This window comes from Electrophorus electricus, chromosome 2 (genome assembly GCF_013358815.1).
Source record: "Electrophorus electricus isolate fEleEle1 chromosome 2, fEleEle1.pri, whole genome shotgun sequence".
NCBI lineage: Eukaryota > Metazoa > Chordata > Actinopteri > Gymnotiformes > Gymnotidae > Electrophorus > Electrophorus electricus.
In genome coordinates this window covers 23,799,730-23,817,125 of record NC_049536.1, presented here as the reverse complement: position 1 = coordinate 23,817,125, position 17,396 = coordinate 23,799,730, and the positions used below count along the sequence as shown (strand labels likewise).

General features: G+C 44.9%; 1 protein-coding gene across 1 annotated transcript in view; it reads right to left on the bottom strand.

The window, feature by feature from the left end:
• Positions 1 to 2,940, bottom strand: part of LOC118242583 (S-antigen protein-like) — a 3,376-nt gene extending 436 nt beyond the window's left edge. The window contains exons 1-2 of the mRNA XM_035534404.1: positions 2,936 to 2,940; positions 1 to 1,173 (exon numbers count right to left, since the gene is read on the bottom strand). The exon at positions 1 to 1,173 is cut by the window's left edge and continues 436 nt beyond it. Of these exons, the coding sequence (XP_035390297.1) occupies positions 1 to 1,173; positions 2,936 to 2,940 (1,178 nt within the window). The remainder of the gene's footprint in view (positions 1,174 to 2,935) is intronic.
• Positions 2,941 to 17,396: the final 14,456 nt, after the last annotated feature.

Sequence of the window (17,396 nt, the reverse complement as noted above, 5' to 3'; positions counted from 1 at the left end):
TGGTTGGGGTCGTGGTCGGGGTCGTGGTTGGGTCTGGGATCGTGGTCGGGGTCGTGGTCGGGGTCGGGTCTGGGATCGTGGTCAGGGTTGTGGTCGGGTCTGGGATCATGGTCGTGGTCGGGGTCGTGGTCGGGGCCGGGTCTGGGATCGTGGTCAGGGTCGGGGTCGGGGTCGTGGTCGGGGCCGGGTCTGGGATCGTGGTCAGGGTCGGGGTCATGGTTGGGGTCGTGGTCGGGGCCGGGTCTGGGATCGTGGTCGTGGTCGGGGTCGTGGTCGGGGCCGGGTCTGGGATCGTGGTCAGGGTCGGGGTCGGGGTCGTGGTCGGGGCCGGGTCTGGGATCGTGGTCAGGGTCGGGGTCGGGGTCATGGTTGGGGTCGTGGTCGGGGTCGTGGTTGGGTCTGGGATCGTGGTCGGGGTCGTGGTCGGGGTCGTGGTCGGGGCCGGGTCTGGGATCGTGGTCAGGGTTGTGGTCGGGTCTGGGATCATGGTCGTGGTCGGGGTCGTGGTCGGGGCCGGGTCTGGGATCGTGGTCAGGGTCGGGGTCGGGGTCGTGGTCGGGGCCGGGTCTGGGATCGTGGTCAGGGTCGGGGTCATGGTTGGGGTCGTGGTCGGGGCCGGGTCTGGGATCGTGGTCGTGGTCGGGGTCGTGGTCGGGGCCGGGTCTGGGATCGTGGTCAGGGTTGTGGTCGGGTCTGGGATCGTGGTCGTGGTCGGGGTCGTGGTCGGGGCCGGGTCTGGGATCGTGGTCAGGGTCGGGGCCGGGTCTGGGATCGTGGTCAGGGTTGTGGTCGGGTCTGGGATCGTGGTCAGGGTTGTGGTCGGGTCTGGGATCGTGGTCGTGGTCGGGGTCGTGGTCGGGGCCGGGTCTGGGATCGTGGTCAGGGTCGGGGTCGGGGTCATGGTTGGGGTCGTGGTCGGGGTCGGGTCTGGGATCGTGGTCAGGGTTGTGGTCGGGTCTGGGATCGTGGTCAGGGTCGGGGTCGGGGTCGTGGTTGGGTCTGGGATCGTGGTCGTGGTCGGGGTCGGGGTCATGGTTGGGGTCGTGGTCGGGGTCGGGGTCGGGGTCGGGGTCGTGGTCGGGGTCGTGGTCGGGGTCGTGGTCGGGGCCGGGTCTGGGATCGTGGTCGGGGTCGGGGTCGGGGTCGGGGTCGGGGTCACCCTTTTCTTTTGCTCTTTATTTCTTTCTTCATCACACTGTTGTTATCCATCACTTTCTTCACTTTCTTTCTTCCCTTATTCTGTCTCTTAATTACATATCCTATCCTCAAACCCTCGTATTGAATTCTCAGCCAAACAAATCGTGCCCTGGTTTCCGTGGTGACTGAGAGGAGAGAATCGCTTGGGCTTTGAGCCCCAATCACGTCCTCATTCTCTGACTTTGAATGTCACATTCCAAAACATTCAGTACAGCAAAGTGTCCAAAACCACATCAAACACATCAATACACACACACACAAATACACACATACACACATACACACACACACACACACACACACACACACACACACACACACACACACACATACACACACAAACACATTCTGTCTTTCATGTCCAAATTATCAGCTGAAGCCAAGCGTTCCTTTACTGTGTTCTCTTTCACTTGGGTGACAGATGAGATTGATGTGTTTGACATCTTGCACATAGCAACAGGCTCTTTTCTCTCCATAATGCTCCATCATGTATTTTTCTTCATTTGGACCAGGGTGACAGCATTCTCTTGCTTCATTCATCTTGATTTAAACACAGAGTTCACTCCTCCTCCACTGTTTCCCTGCAAACACTTTTGTCTCTGGGGTTGACTAAGCAGAGGGGTGTGTCTTCCACTGCCCACCCCCTCCACCCCATCTCTGATTGGGTGGAGTTGCAATGATGCGTTAATGAAGGTTGACAGTAATTGATGCTAAATGTCACATAGTGTTTTTTATTCCCACAGAGGAGGTAGAGAGATGGAGAAAGATTGACAGTGAAGATTTTGTGAATGAATAAGACAGTGTAAGCGTCATGGTTGGGTTCCTTGATGCATTGTGTTGTCTCAACCAAGATAAATTTAGCCCTGAGACCTTTAAGATATGATACGTGGGTGATTACAATGCTGTGACTTAGCAGTCATTCATCTGGGAAGATGTTAGGGTATTTTGAGAAGACCCAGGCGGAACAGTACATCCAGACACAAGGATATTACACACAACACAAAGAGCAGTTTGATTAAAAAAATTTGAAAATATGACCCTAAGACAAAGTAGAAAGTACAGTACTGCTGTAAACCATGACTTAAAGGCAATATACACCATTATATGAAACATAATATACACCATCACTGAACATATGGGTTTCTGGCCTGTAGATGTTTGCCACTGTAAGATCTCTATTATATTACACTATTACAGTAGATGTCCTCTGGTTATGCTGTTAAGGATTTAAAAACATAAGTGGTGCAACAAATGAATAGGTTTATCTCTGTGTACGGTCCCTAAGATCTGAGTACCACTGTCCCTACAATTTGAGTATCACTGTCCCTACGATGTGAGTACCACGGTCCCTACGATTTAAGGATTTTTGCCCCCAAGGATCTTGTTTCCACTATCTGCTGCTGTGACATATTCTTTATTTTTGTATTTTATTGTATTTTTGCTGTTTTGGGATTGTAGCTCCACTAATGAGTATTTCGGTATGTGACGTCATTCAGTGCCTAATTTGGGTTTCTCAGCTAAATCAAACCAGCAGCCAAGAGTGTTAGTGAACAGTGTAATGAAGGCGGAGGACTCTGTTCGGTTATTTTTGTATGTGAATGCCACGATCTCTTTGAGCAAGAGACAATTTTAGCATCAGAAACACTTCAGCCCAGGTGGGGGGTCGGCCTATGGGGTGGTGAGAACAGCGTTCATGACACGATTACATGGGGTGGGTATCACCCGAAATATGCCCTACGCCATTGTTGTACAGGCACAGATGGTAACCACCCTCATGTGTTTGTGTGTGTGTGTGTGTGTGTGTGTGTGTGTGTGTGTGTGTGTGTGTGTGTGTGTGTGTGTGTGTGTGTGTGTGTGTGTGTGAGGGCATCTTACCCTTATGTTTGCTGAACATGGACCGCCCCTGTAGTGAGATGGACCTAAAAATACGGTCCTGCAGAACAACTAAAAGGGACTAATTGCCTTTAGTCTTAATTGCCCCCGCCTTTAGCCTTAATTGTCCCTCCGTTCATCTTTAATTGCCCTGCCTTTAGTCTTAATTGTCCCCATATTTAGCCTTAATTGCCCCTGCGTTCAAGGGAGTTGTGGGTCAGGGAGAATAACATCCTTATATTGCCTGATCTGTTTTCTCTTCCATGAGAATCATTAAAGACATCCGAGATAAAGGGAGGAATGGGTCAGGTACAGACGTCACTCCCGAATAATCCAGCCCTCACTCCCGAATAATACAGCCCTCACTCCTGAATAATCCAGCCCTCACTCCTGAATAATCCAGCCCTCACTCCCAAATAATCCAGACCTCACTCCCGAATAATCCAACCCTCACTTCCCAATAATCCAGCCCTCACTCATGAATTCTCCAGCCCTCACTCCCGAATAATCCAGCCCTCACTCCCGAATAATCCAGCCCTCACTCCTGAATAATCCAGACCTCACTCCTGAATAATCCAGATTTTACTCGTGAATAATCCAGACCTCACTCCTGAATAATCCAGACCTCATTCCTGATTATTCCAGACCTCACTCCCGAATAATCCAGACCTCACTCCTGAATAATTCTAGCTTCAGTGCATTGCTCCAGAAGGTCCTCTGCCAAAGATACACCAAGCACCTCCCTCCCATCACACTTTATAACCTCTATGTCACACACCAGTCAGTCATATTTCATATTTTCCCAATATCTCCTAAAATCTCATTTGAATGTTCTACTCAGCGTACAAAACTAACATTAAGAGGTTTTGGTGCATTCTTTTATTACTATAAAAAGGTTTTTATATCTGCTATACCTGGAGCTCAGAAGTTTATACCTTCTGCCTGATGGAAGTATCTTACATTCACCATGGAGAGGGTGGGAAGGGTTAATGTTCTGTCCATTTCTCCTTAACTTGTCTATCGAAAACATCTGGCAATGACGTGTTGTTCCCCGATAATCTTTCCCACTACATTTATAAACTTTTTCAACTGGTTTCTGTTCTGTTTCAGTTTTAAATTTCCATACCAAACTGTAAGACCAGGTGTTAAAAGAGATCCAATGAAAACTCAATAAAATTATTTGAAACATTAAAATCTTTTAATCCTCTTTAAAATCTCTGTTGGCATTTCTTATACAGCTATATTTTTGTCGAAAGTCAAGTTTTTATCACAGTTCCCAGTTGCTGTTAGTGGTGTGGTTCAGCTCTGACATCAGTGATCATATCTTTGGATTTTCAAACATTTTACTTCAGAAAATTGTGTTCGAATCAACTAACAAATTCAACTACTATAGATCCACGTGTCATCTCCTCTGATAACGCCTGTCCTTCTGATGTCTTCTACAGTTGAAAAGAGGAAGTAGAAAAAGGAGACAAAACACATCTCCATGGTAACCTTGTGGAAGGTTAGCGCTGTTCAGAGAATCCCCGGTTAACCTTTGACCCTTTGGGCCTACACTTTAAAACTTATACAATGGTACCATCAGGATAAAAAAGCCCAATATCATGTTGGCCAGACTGATCTAATGGCTGTGTGGTGTTAATATCAGAAGAATCAACACCCCAGAGCTGAGCACCAGTCTGTAGTTCAGTTTTTGACCTTGTATAATTGTAAATGTATGTTTGCTGCTTTGAGGAGGCTATCAAAGAAATTATTAAACTCATGTATAATGACAATAAAGACATTTGCTTACTTACTCAGTTATGTTCTTACTTCCTTAAGCCAGATAGTCATGGCATCCTGGACCCTTCAGAGTCCTGTACCCCTCACAGAGTCCTGTATCCCTCACAGAGTCCTGTACCCCTCACAGCATCCTGGACCCTTCACAGAGTCCTGTACCCCTCACAGAGTCCTGAACACTTCACAGAGTCCTGTACCCCTCACAGTGTCCTGTACCCCTCACAGAGTCCTGTACCCCTCACAGTGTCCTGGACCCTTCACAGAGTCCTGTACCCCTCACAGAATCCTGAACACTTCACAGAGTCCTGTACCCCTCACAGTGTCCTGTACCCCTCACAGAGTCCTGTACCCCTCACAGTGTCCTGTACCCCTCACAGAGTCCTGTACCCCTCACAGAGTCCTGTACCCTTCACAGCATCCTGGACCCCTCACAGTGTCCTGGACCCTTTACAGCATCCTGGACCCATTGTTTCTCTCTATAAACAGTCGCTTGAACAGTTTCTCAAATAAAATCTATAAACGCTACAGGTCTAAACTCGCTAATCTCCTCGGGGGTGGGGGTCATTTTTGCTATAGGCACAACAACACTCTCTTTCCACAGCCTATGGCCCACTTACTGTCTCAGAGATCTAGAAAATATTACAAATTATTTCACTCAGACTGTCAGCACAGACCTTTAAGTTTTCCTATAATTCTATCAGACACAAGGCTTCTACTCTGAACAGACAGAGTACCTTTTTAATACTTTGTATGTCAAATGACCGTAAGGATTTATTCCTACTGCCAGGAAAATTCTAATAATCTGTAATATTATTGCTATTGTAATACTATTAAACCATTACTAAGGATATAAGTTATTACATCTGTTAGCTAACTCGGACTCACTGTCAGACAAATCTAAACTTATAGGGTTATCAATCACACTGCTCAGACCAGTGTTCTCATACCATTCCAAACTACTTTAAAATTATTACAAGCAAACAGTTTTTCAATTTTGTCTTTAAACTTGTGCGTTCTAATCTCTGCTCCTAATTGCTTTTTAACTGTGATATTTTCACCAACAGAACGGTGGAGCTGTAAATGTAAATGTGGAGAGAGAGTCTGTCTCATCTTCAACAATATTCACATGTTTTGTGGACATCATGATTTGTTATTTATGTCCAATGTGATGGTCTTAGTTGGAACCATGGAATCTGCACAAAAGACAATAAACTGGAAACTGGTGTGATTCATCTCACCAGGGCTCGATGCTGCAGTCTGTCCAGTCAAAGCTCCCTGCATCTGATGTCCTGTTTCTAGTGCAGTTCACATATTACAGATCACATCCCTGCACCGGCGTGAGCTTATACTGCTGCCTTTACTCCTGCTGCACTCCTGTGCAGGGTTGGATCAAATGTGTAGCACCAGAGACGCACCACAGCCTGCCTCAGTCCAGGTGATTTCTTCATCAGCCCCTGAGCTGATGAGGGGAAGGTATCGGACAGGGTACTGGGTATCGGACAGGGTACTGGGTCAGCAGGCCTGGCATAAGGAGACACCTCCACTCCAGCCACAAGAGCGGTGCCACATCTTCTGCCTAATGCATTTTTTTTTCTGTAGCTAAATGAAGGACTTCAAGATAGTTCATATGAATCCACTTTCATATTGACCCACACTTAACCCTCAGGTTGCCCATTCCAGAGCCCCTGCCTGGGTCTCAGGTCAGAGCAGCGCGACCTTTGTATGACATAATCTGATTACTTTCCTTTTGTTTTCACCACCTGCTCTTCTGAGAAACTAAACAGCAACCAAAAACTTTTAAGACTGATTTCTTCTACTGAATCAAATGCTTGCAGAGATGAGCAAAGAGACTCGATGAGGTGTGGAGTTTGCTGCCAGTCTGAATCGAGCACTCCGTTTCCCAGAGTGGAGTCATATATGAGACCGTGAGGTATGTACATGGCTCATACCCTGAGCTCACCTGATGCTGTTCTCCAGACACATATATATGAGAGAGACCAGAACCCTGATCAGCTGATCTCTCTGTATCTTTTTAGAACTTGCCAACAAGGTTAAATGCATCGGAATTAGTCATCTGTCACCCTCTCTCTCTCTCTCTCTCTGTTTCTGTGTGTGTGTGTGTGTGTGTGTGTGTGTGTGTGTGTGTGTGTGTGTGTGTGTGTGTGTGTGTGTGTGTGTGTGTGTCTCTCTCTCTCTCTCTCTCTCTCTGTCTGTATGGTAAATTCTCCTGTTCCTGTTCAGTTTCTTTTCATCTAACTTGCACATAAAGAAAGAGAGCAATGCAGAGGGGAGGGGAGAAAGAAAGAGAGAGAGAACTCGGTTTATCACAGGAAGTCCATAGCTGGACTTGGCAGAGTAGACAGACTTGTTACCATGGGAACAGTTCCCAGCTGTTGACTGTGGAGTCAGGCTGGAAGCAAACTCACAGAAAAAATATCAGAGCTCCAGTTATATAAGTGTTAGTGCACATTCGCTTTCACTCTGTCAACCCTGTTTCTGTGACGCAGATGATATGCAGAGCAGTGGAAAAGTTCACCCTCTTTTCATCAAGTCCTGGGTGTCAAGGCAACATGCTGAAACAGCTGCAGGTCTCCTGAGGTCTTTGATAAGAGGGATGTTGCTCCCTCCAACATCCTGTAATACGACAAATCCTACCAGAAGTTCAGTTAGATCTGCAGCGTGGATTTCATAAGGATAAACTAACAGTGCAGGCTTGCAATGTGCAACATGCAACGTGTCTAATTACTAATCACACAGAGCGAGTCACATTCTTGCAGGAGAACGTGGGCTGTGTGCTCATTATCCTCCAAACCCGCACGATCACATAAGCCCAGAAATGACAGTCCTTACCATCACATGTCCAGTCACCACGATGGCATGTCACAGCACAGACCTGAAGCATCAGCCACGTCACCAGATGCATCATCAGACACATCATCAGAGACTCAGACGCATCACCAGATGCATACACAGATGCATCATCAGACACATACTCAGATCACCAGACGCATCATCAGACACTTAGACGCATCATCAGATGCATCATCAGACGCGTCATCAGAAACATACTCAGATGAATCACGAGAGGCATTATCAGACGCATCATCAGACTGGTGGTGATGGTGGCAGTGATGGTGGTGGAGGAGGTTGTGGTCTGGTTGTTGTTTTTTTGGCCTCTGCAGTGTGTTTACTGTATTTCTGCGCTTGGTCCTTCAGCCAGATTCGGCATGGTGAAACCCCCACGCTGTGGCCTCACAGGATCACAGAAACACAAGGTTCTCCTTAAAGCGCTCATTTCACCGCTGGGTTAGAGCTAAAATGCATTACCTTCAAGAAGGGCTTATTCAACCCATTAGGCAGCCCCTCCCTTACCCGACCCCTAGGCCAGTCAGTTTCTATGTGGCAGTTAAAACTTGTGCATGACACTTTCAAATTAAAATCAAACAATATATGAAATGGTGTGAGTGGTACAAAAATCTTCAAACAAGCTGACAGCTTAACAGAACTAAGCCGTTCATTTTTTGAACTTCCGGTGCATTAAGACGTGCATATGCTGCCACCTAGTGGTCATCTTGGGTACTTCAGTCTGTGCAACTCAAGGCCAACTGAACCTCATGTGGACGGTGCCTGATTACAATAACCTCGGTGAAACTGAGGCAGTTTCTTTCTTTCTTTCTTTTTTTTACTGTTTCTGGGAAGCAACAAATGTGTCATAATGGCATTGCTTTTAAAGTCTAATGACATCTCAAAGAAGGTTAGAAAATCCACTTAGAATGTCAGTCACATTCGCACTTACCTCTCCTTACAATGTTCGTCGCCATGGAGATATCACATCGCTGATGTTGCTAATGAATGAATAATTAAGAGAGAAACCTGCCTTTCACCTGAGCAGGAGCAGAGGGGTGTAAGGGCCGCACTGCCGAGAGCTGAGACCCCCCTCACACACTCCAGAACTGTGTGAACATGTTTGCAAAAGCAGCACAAGAGTGAAAGATGAACCAGACATGTGTGTCTTCTGCCTCTGTTCCATCATTTCAAATCAATAAGCATAAAACTCTGAGGTCAATATATCGACTATTTTTTGTGGCCGATAAATAATAGAGATTGATTTTTTTTCTGAATTTCTCCTTGTGTGATTTAGTTAAATGGTTATATCATTGTTGTGTTAAAGTGCATATATATTTATTCTGACTTTGATTTTTTTAAATACATTTTCAACATTCATAACAGAATGTGTCAATAGTTCTTATTTCTTGACACAAATCTTTGCCTGGTGGTCCTTTCTTGGTTTATTATTTCAATCTATCACCCCAGACGCCTGTAGTTGAGATGAAACCGCATCAGAGAGTGAACACGGAGAACCACAATGAACCATTGGACCAGGAACACCACACCAACAGCCAAAGAGACAGGATGTGATGTCGGAGGTAGGATATGATGACACAGACAGGATATGATGACAGATACACGATATGATGACAGAGACAGATAGTGATGACAGCGACAGGTAGTGATGACAGCAACAGGATTTGATGACAGAGACAGGATGTGATAACGGTCATGAGTAAAGCAGTTACGTTTGTCAGACCAGAGAAAGAGCAGTTAGACTTAACAAATTAACAAACAACACACTCAGACTGTACACAGGACCAGACTTGTGGAGTATATGATCAGGTACGCATTCCCTCATTATGCCAGAATAAACACACACACACGTGGTTTGGGAGGGCCAGGCAGGGGGAGTTATCTTAGTGCACATACACATCACTTCCACTCTAAAAACACGCCAGCGAGCACACATCACTACTGTTATATGAGCTGGTATGCATACATGTTAGGTGGGAAGGAAGCTATAGACAGATAGCTCCCAGTCCAACTCTGCTCCGTGTCTCTGGGGGACTCTTTCCTCCTCTCTCTCCCTCCCCTTCCACACCCCTCTCCTCCTCCATCCCTCCTCTCCTCTCGCAGTAATGGCTCAGTGTAACACACAGAGGAAGACGACACTTTCACCTGTCAGCTAGCCAGGAAATGGCATTCATTGTTTTATCTTTTCTGCCATGAAATGACACATTGTGAACACACAGCAAAGATCACACAAAACAGAGGTGTGGCATTATTCAGAATTGTATACAGTATATATTGTATACATTATGTTGTTGCTATTATTAAATACTGAATATTTAAATTCATATATGGCACAATGATTCAAATAGGCTGGACTTCTTAAGTGTGTCCTGTTGGAGCTGTTCTATCATGTTGGACATCTTAAGTGTGTCCTGTTGGAGCTGTTCTATCATGTTGGACTTCTTAAGTGTGTCGTGTTGAAGCTGTTCTGTCATGCGGGACTTCTTAAGTGTGTTGTGCTGGAGCTGTTCTATCATGTTGGACTTCTTAAGTGTGTCCTGTTGGAGCTGTTCTATCATGCTGGACTTCTTAAGTATGTTGTGTTGGAGCTGTTCTATCATGTTGGACTTTTTAAGTGTGTCGTGTTGAAGCTGTTCTGTCATGCGGGACTTCTTAAGTGTGTTGTGCTGGAGCTGTTCTATCATGTTGGACTTCTTAAGTGTGTCCTGTTGGAGCTGTTCTATCATGCTGGACTTCTTAAGTGTGTCGTGTTGGAGCTGTTCTGTCATGCTGGACTTCTTAAGTGTGTCCTGTTGGAGCTGTTCTATCATGTTGGACTTCTTAAGTGTGTCCTGTTGGAGCTGTTCTATCATGCTGGACTTCTTAAGTGTGTCGTGTTGGAGCTGTTCTGTCATGGTGGACTTCTTAAGTGTGTCCTGTTGGAGCTGTTCTATCATGCTGGACTTCTTAAGTGTGTCGTGTTGGAGCTGTTCTATCATTCTGGACTTCTTAAGTGTGTCCTGTTGGAGCTGTTCTATCATGCTGGACTTCTTAAGTCTTTCCTGTTGGAGCTGTTCTGTCATGCTAGACTTCTTAAGTGTGTCGTGTTGGAGCTGTTCTATCATACTGGACTTCTTAAGTGTGTTATGTTGGAGCTGTTCTATCATGCTGGACTTCTTAAATGTTTCCTGTTGGAGCTGTTCTGTCATGCTGGACTTCTTACGTGTGGCGTGTTGGAGCTGTTCTATCATGCTGGACTTATTAAGTGTGTTGTGTTGGAGCTGTTCTATCATGCTGGACTTCTTACGTGTGGCGTGTTGGAGCTGTTCTATCATGCTGGACTTATTAAGTGTGTTGTGTTGGAGCTGTTCTATCATGCTGGACTTCTTAACTGTGTCATGTTGGAGCTGTTCTATCATGCTGGACTTCTTAAGTGTGTTGTGTTGGAGCTGTTCTATCATGCTGGACTTCTTAAGTGCGTCCTGTTGGAGCTGTTCTATCATGTTGGACTTCTTAAGTGTGTTGTGCTGGAGCTGATCTATCATGTTGGACTTCTTAACTGTGTCGTGTTGGAGCTGTTCTATCTTGTTGGACTTCTTAAGTGTGCCGTGTTGGAGCTGTTCTATCTTGTTGGACTTCTTAAGTGTGTCGTGTTGGAGCTGTTCTATCATGTTGGACTTTTTAAGTGTGTCCTGTTGGAGCTGTTCTATCATGTTGGACTTCTTAAGTGTGTCCTGTTGGAGCTGTTCTATCATGTTGGACTTCTTAAGTGTGTTGTGTTTAAGCTGTTCTATCATGCTGGACTTATTAAGTGTGTTGTGTTGGAGCTGTTCTATCATGCTGGACTTCTTAACTGTGTCCTGTTGGAGCTGTTCTATCATGTTGGACTTCGTAAGTGTGCCGTGTTGGAGCTGTTCTATCATGCTGGACTTCTTAAGTGTGTTGTGTTGGAGCTGTTCTATCATGTTGGACTTCTTAAGTGCGTCCTGTTGGAGCTGTTCTATCATGTTGGACTTCTTAAGTGTGTTGTGCTGGAGCTGATCTATCATGTTGGACTTCTTAACTGTGTCGTGTTGGAGCTGTTCTATCTTGTTGGACTTCTTAAGTGTGCCGTGTTGGAGCTGTTCTATCTTGTTGGACTTCTTAAGTGTGTCGTGTTGGAGCTGTTCTATCATGTTGGACTTCTTAAGTGTGTCCTGTTGGAGCTGTTCTATCATGTTGGACTTCTTAAGTGTGTTGTGTTGAAGCTGTTCTATCATGCTGGACTTCTTAAGTGTGTCGTGTTGGAGCTGTTCTGTCATGCTGGACTTCTTAAGTGTGTTGTGTTGGAGCTGTTCTATCATGTTGGACTTCTTAAATGTGTTGTTTTGGAGCTGTTCTATCATGTTGGACTTCTTAAGTGTGTCGTGTTGGAGCTGTTCTATCTTGTTGGACTTCTTAAGTGTGCCGTGTTGGAGCTGTTCTATCTTGTTGGACTTCTTAAGTGTGCCGTGTTGGAGCTGTTCTATCATGTTGGACTTCTTAAGTGTGTCCTGTTGGAGCTGTTCTATCATGTTGGACTTCTTAAATGTGTCCTGTTGGAGCTGTTCTATCATGTTGGACTTCTTAAGTGTGTTGTGTTGAAGCTGTTCTATCATGCTGGACTTCTTAAGTGTGTCGTGTTGGAGCTGTTCTGTCATGCTGGACTTCTTAAGTGTGTTGTGTTGGAGCTGTTCTATCACGCTGGACTTCTTAAGTGTGTCGTGTTGGAGCTGTTCTATCATGTTGGACTTCTTAAGTGTGTTGTGTTGGAGCTGTTCTATCATGTTGGACTTCTTAAGTGTGTCCTGTTGGAGCTGTTCTATCATGCTGGACTTCTTAAGTGTGTCCTGTTGGATCTGTTCTATCATGCTGGACTTCTTAAGTGTGTCCTGTTGGAGCTGTTCTATCATGCTGGACTTCTTAAGTGTGTCGTGTTGGAGCTGTTCTATCATGTTGGACTTCTTAAATGTGTTGTGTTGGAGCTGTTCTATCATGTTGGACTTCTTAAGTGTGTCCTGTTGGAGCTGTTCTATCATGTTGGACTTCTTAAGTGTGTTGTGTTGGAGCTGTTCTATCATGTTGGACTTCTTAAATGTGTTGTGTTGGAACTGTTCTATCATGTTGGACTTCTTAAGTGTGTTGTGTTGAAGCTGTTCTATCATGCTGGACTTCTTAAGTGTGTCGTGTTGGAGCTGTTCTGTCATGCTGGACTTCTTAAGTGTGTTGTATTGGAGCTGTTCTATCACGCTGGACTTCTTAAGTGTGTCGTGTTGGAGCTGTTCTATCATGTTGGACTTCTTAAGTGTGTTGTGTTGGAGCTGTTCTATCATGTTGGACTTCTTAAGTGTGTCCTGTTGGAGCTGTTCTATCATGTTGGACTTCTTAAGTGTGTTGTGTTGGAGCTGTTCTATCATGTTGGACTTCTTAAATGTGTTGTGTTGGAACTGTTCTATCATGTTGGACTTCTTAAGTGTGTCCTGTTGGAGCTGTTCTGTCATGCTAGACTTCTTAAGTGTGTCGTGTTGGAGCTGTTCTATCATGCTGGACTTCTTAAGTGTGTCCTGTTGGATCTGTTCTATCATGCTGGACTTCTTAAGTGTGTCCTGTTGGAGCTGTTCTATCATGCTGGACTTCTTAAGTGTGTCGTGTTGGAGCTGTTCTATCATGTTGGACTTCTTAAGTGTGTTGTGTTGGAGCTGTTCTATCATGTTGGACTTCTTAAGTGTGTCCTGTTGGAGCTGTTCTATCATGTTGGACTTCTTAAGTGTGTTGTGTTGGAGCTGTTCTATCATGTTGGACTTCTTAAATGTGTTGAGTTGGAACTGTTCTATCATGTTGGACTTCTTAAGTGTGTCCTGTTGGAGCTGTTCTATCATGCTGGACTTCTTAAGTGTGCCGTGTTGGAGCTGTTCTATCATGCTGGACTTCTTAAGTGTGTCCTGTTGGAGCTGTTCTGTCATGCTAGACTTCTTAAGTGTGTCGTGTTGGAGCTGTTCTATCATGTTGGACTTCTTAAGTGTGTTGTGTTGGAGCTGTTCTATCATGTTGGACTTCTTAAGTGTGTCCTGTTGGAGCTGTTCTATCATGTTGGACTTCTTAAGTGTGTTGTGTTGGAGCTGTTCTATCATGTTGGACTTCTTAAATGTGTTGTGTTGGAACTGTTCTATCATGTTGGACTTCTTAAGTGTGTCCTGTTGGAGCTGTTCTATCATGCTGGACTTCTTAAGTGTGCCGTGTTGGAGCTGTTCTATCATGCTGGACTTCTTAAGTGTGTCCTGTTGGAGCTGTTCTGTCATGCTAGACTTCTTAAGTGTGTCGTGTTGGAGCTGTTCTATCATGCTGGACTTCTTAAGTGTGTCCTGTTGGATCTGTTCTATCATGCTGGACTTCTTAAGTGTGTCCTGTTGGATCTGTTCTATCATGCTGGACTTCTTAAGTGTTTCGTGTTGGAGCTGTTCTATCATGCTGGACTTCTTAAGTGTGTCCTGTTGGAGCTGTTCTATCATGCTGGACTTCTTAAGTGTGTCCTGTTGGAGCTGTTCTATCATGCTGGACTTCTTAAGTCTTTCCTGTTGGAGCTGTTCTGTCATGCTAGACTTCTTAAGTGTGTCGTGTTGGAGCTGTTCTATCATGCTGGACTTCTTAAGTGTGTTATGTTGGAACTGTTCTGTCATGCTGGACTTCTTAATTGTGTCCTGTTGGAGCTGTTCTATCATGCTGGACTTCTTAAGTGTGTCCTGTTGGAGCTGTTCTGTCATGCTAGACTTCTTAAGTGTGTCGTGTTGGAGCTGTTCTATCATGCTGGACTTCTTAAGTGTGTTATGTTGGAGCTGTTCTATCATGCTGGACTTCTTAAATGTTTCCTGTTGGAGCTGTTCTGTCATGCTGGACTTCTTAAGTGTGTCGTGTTGGAGCTGTTATTTCACGCTGCATGACCGCATCTGTTTCCAGCGCTCTGAGCCATGTCACTATGCACATAATCACTGAGTGCCTGATCTGTGGAGGAGAGGAGGCCCTCCCACACAGGAAAGCCCCAGTGATGCCACCCACCTCAGTCTCTGTTTGGTTTTCAACTAGCAGTCAAATGCAGTTTGCTCTTTACCTCTCTGGCATAAAAAGCCACACATCTTTAAATAAAAAGGTTTGTTCAGCTGAGCTCATGTCAGTAAACAATGGCCTATGTATGTAACATATTTCCATACACTGTTCTATAACGGAGATTATAAAGCGTCGTGGAGATTATTGTCTTGTTTAACACAGATGTATATATTTTTATATATTTCAGATTGCTTTTGCAATGGCATGATAGAAATGAAATATATTCAGTTAAATAATGGAATCACATCATGTTGCTGGTCAGTACTGATGTTAATGTTCATAATTTTTCACAGCCTGCTGCTGTCTTACACTGTTATTCTGTTATTCTTAATAACACTGTTAATCTTCTACGCCTTTGAGCACACTGCAGATTGTCAACGTGTAATTATCTGACAGTACTGTGTGTGTATTGTCTGCATTCATAGTTTGCTGAGTGGAGCACCATTGGCAAAAATAAATATATAAATAAATAAACAGATTTTAAAGATGGTGAAGCTGAAAATGAGCTTTCAACGGGAATCCAAAGTCTGATTAAGTCATTTTGGAAAGTTCTGCTCCAATTGCCAAAAATGGATTCCTCAGAAGATTGGTGCGATCTTTCTGATGAGGCAAGTGGGCCAGTTTAAGAGCTCTCGCTTCTCAGGACCTGCAAAACACAGCAGGCAAGCACTTACTGCCTCAGAGTGTGCGCTATGAGCAGGAGACAGAGGGAGAGAGGGAAAGTCATTAAAAGGAATCCAACTTGAGTTGGACTGAGATGTATGAAGGTTCTCTGCAGGTGTACGTAAATGGTTGTGTTATTAAAGGCTGTGACGGCGTGTGACGCAGAAAAGCGTGACAGGCACGGCTCACGCAGGGCTCACGCAACACACGCACTGGACCCGTCTTACATCACTGACCAAACACAGGACCCTTCCAAAATCTGTAGACACACAGGGTCATCCGTCTTTTCCAATGACTGTATTCTCTATAGCACAGACATGACCTAGTACATGAGAAGAAAGCAGACATCACATGACAGATTTATATTGTTATATGATTCAAAAAGTGCTCCTGTGTTGCTATAATGTCCAAGCTTCCACCCAGGGCTGCGTGTGTTCCTCTGAGAGCTGAACCTCAGTGAGGGATAAAGCCAAACATGTCCAGCACAGCAGGGTCCCGCAGTATCTAACCATGGTAGAGCAGTTTAATGCTGGACAAGACAGAAGAAAAGCAAGAAGAAATCTCTTAAATCTATACTGTACCATCTCTGTCTCTCTCTCTCTCTCTCTCTCTCTCTCTCTCTCTCTCTCTCTCTCTCTCTCTTTCTCTCACACACTCACACATACACACTCACAAAGGAAGAGTGTGATAAGTCAGAAGTGGTCATATAAACCTGGGGGATGGACAGCTAAAATAACCCTTTGTAAAATAGAATAAATGGTATTTATTATTTTAAATGGTATTCACACCAAGACACAGAATGAAGTAAATGGGACAGAGCAGCTAATGCAGGAAGCCATTAGTGTCCACGTGCTTGCAGGGAGAGAGGAGAGAACATGTGTGTCTGATAGCAGTTGCAAACCTCCGTCCTCCTGCTTCCTACCACCAATTCACACGCACTCTATAACAGCTTTGCACCAGCTTCACAAACACGCACAAGCAAACGGCTTCACACAGTCTGGTACAAGTTCCGTTGTCACGGTGACCTTGCAGTAGGCCTACCTCTAATCTGCACTGCTCTCAACCAGCTCGTCTATCTGCGCTCTCTTAACTAGAATCAATGACGCAAATATGTGTAAACAAAGGTTTAATAAACGTTTAATAAATGCCTGATAAATGTTTGGAAATGTTTGAAATGTTAAATATTAAGTTCCTCATTACTAAATCCTCTTGTTATGCCTTGGCCATGGGAGAGAGACAGGAGGCTGAGATCCTCATCGATGAAGACGAGGTATTGTGGAGCACTCATAGTGTAGTCCAGCCCTCTCGATGGTCCTAGCAACCTTCTCCTGCTATTTTGTTATATGTTGTCCAGTCTGCTGTGCGACCTCCCACTCCCTCTGTCTGTAACGACACCTGAAAATAATGTATTATTGTTGTTGTTGTTGTTATGACTAATAATATCATTATACAATGTCCCACCCCAGTGTTTTTGTGCTGGGCTGAGTCTCACTCTAATGCCCTGTTGCCATGTCGACGGAGCTGGTCCTGGATGCCAGCCAGGAATGAGGCACTCATTCCCGTGCTGCCAACGTCACGCTGGCAGGTGCATGTGGCCTCTGCTAATGAAAAGAGGAAATGCATCCCAAGATAAGAGGAATGTTTACAATGAGAGGACGCACCGATCAAGATCTCGAGCAGCCCCGGCCGGATTTCTCATTTCTAAACAAAACAATAAGGCAGAGAACTCTCTGGCTGCACTGAAATTTACATTTGAATGAAACACTTTAGAATATGATCTTTCTATACCAATGTGGCGTACCCTTTGGCCATCATAGTCTCCTCATGAATAATAACAAAGATTTAACAATTATGAAGGTTCCTGCGTGAGTCTGCAGAACAAGACATACTCGTTTATCATTCTACACACAAAACACTGTCCT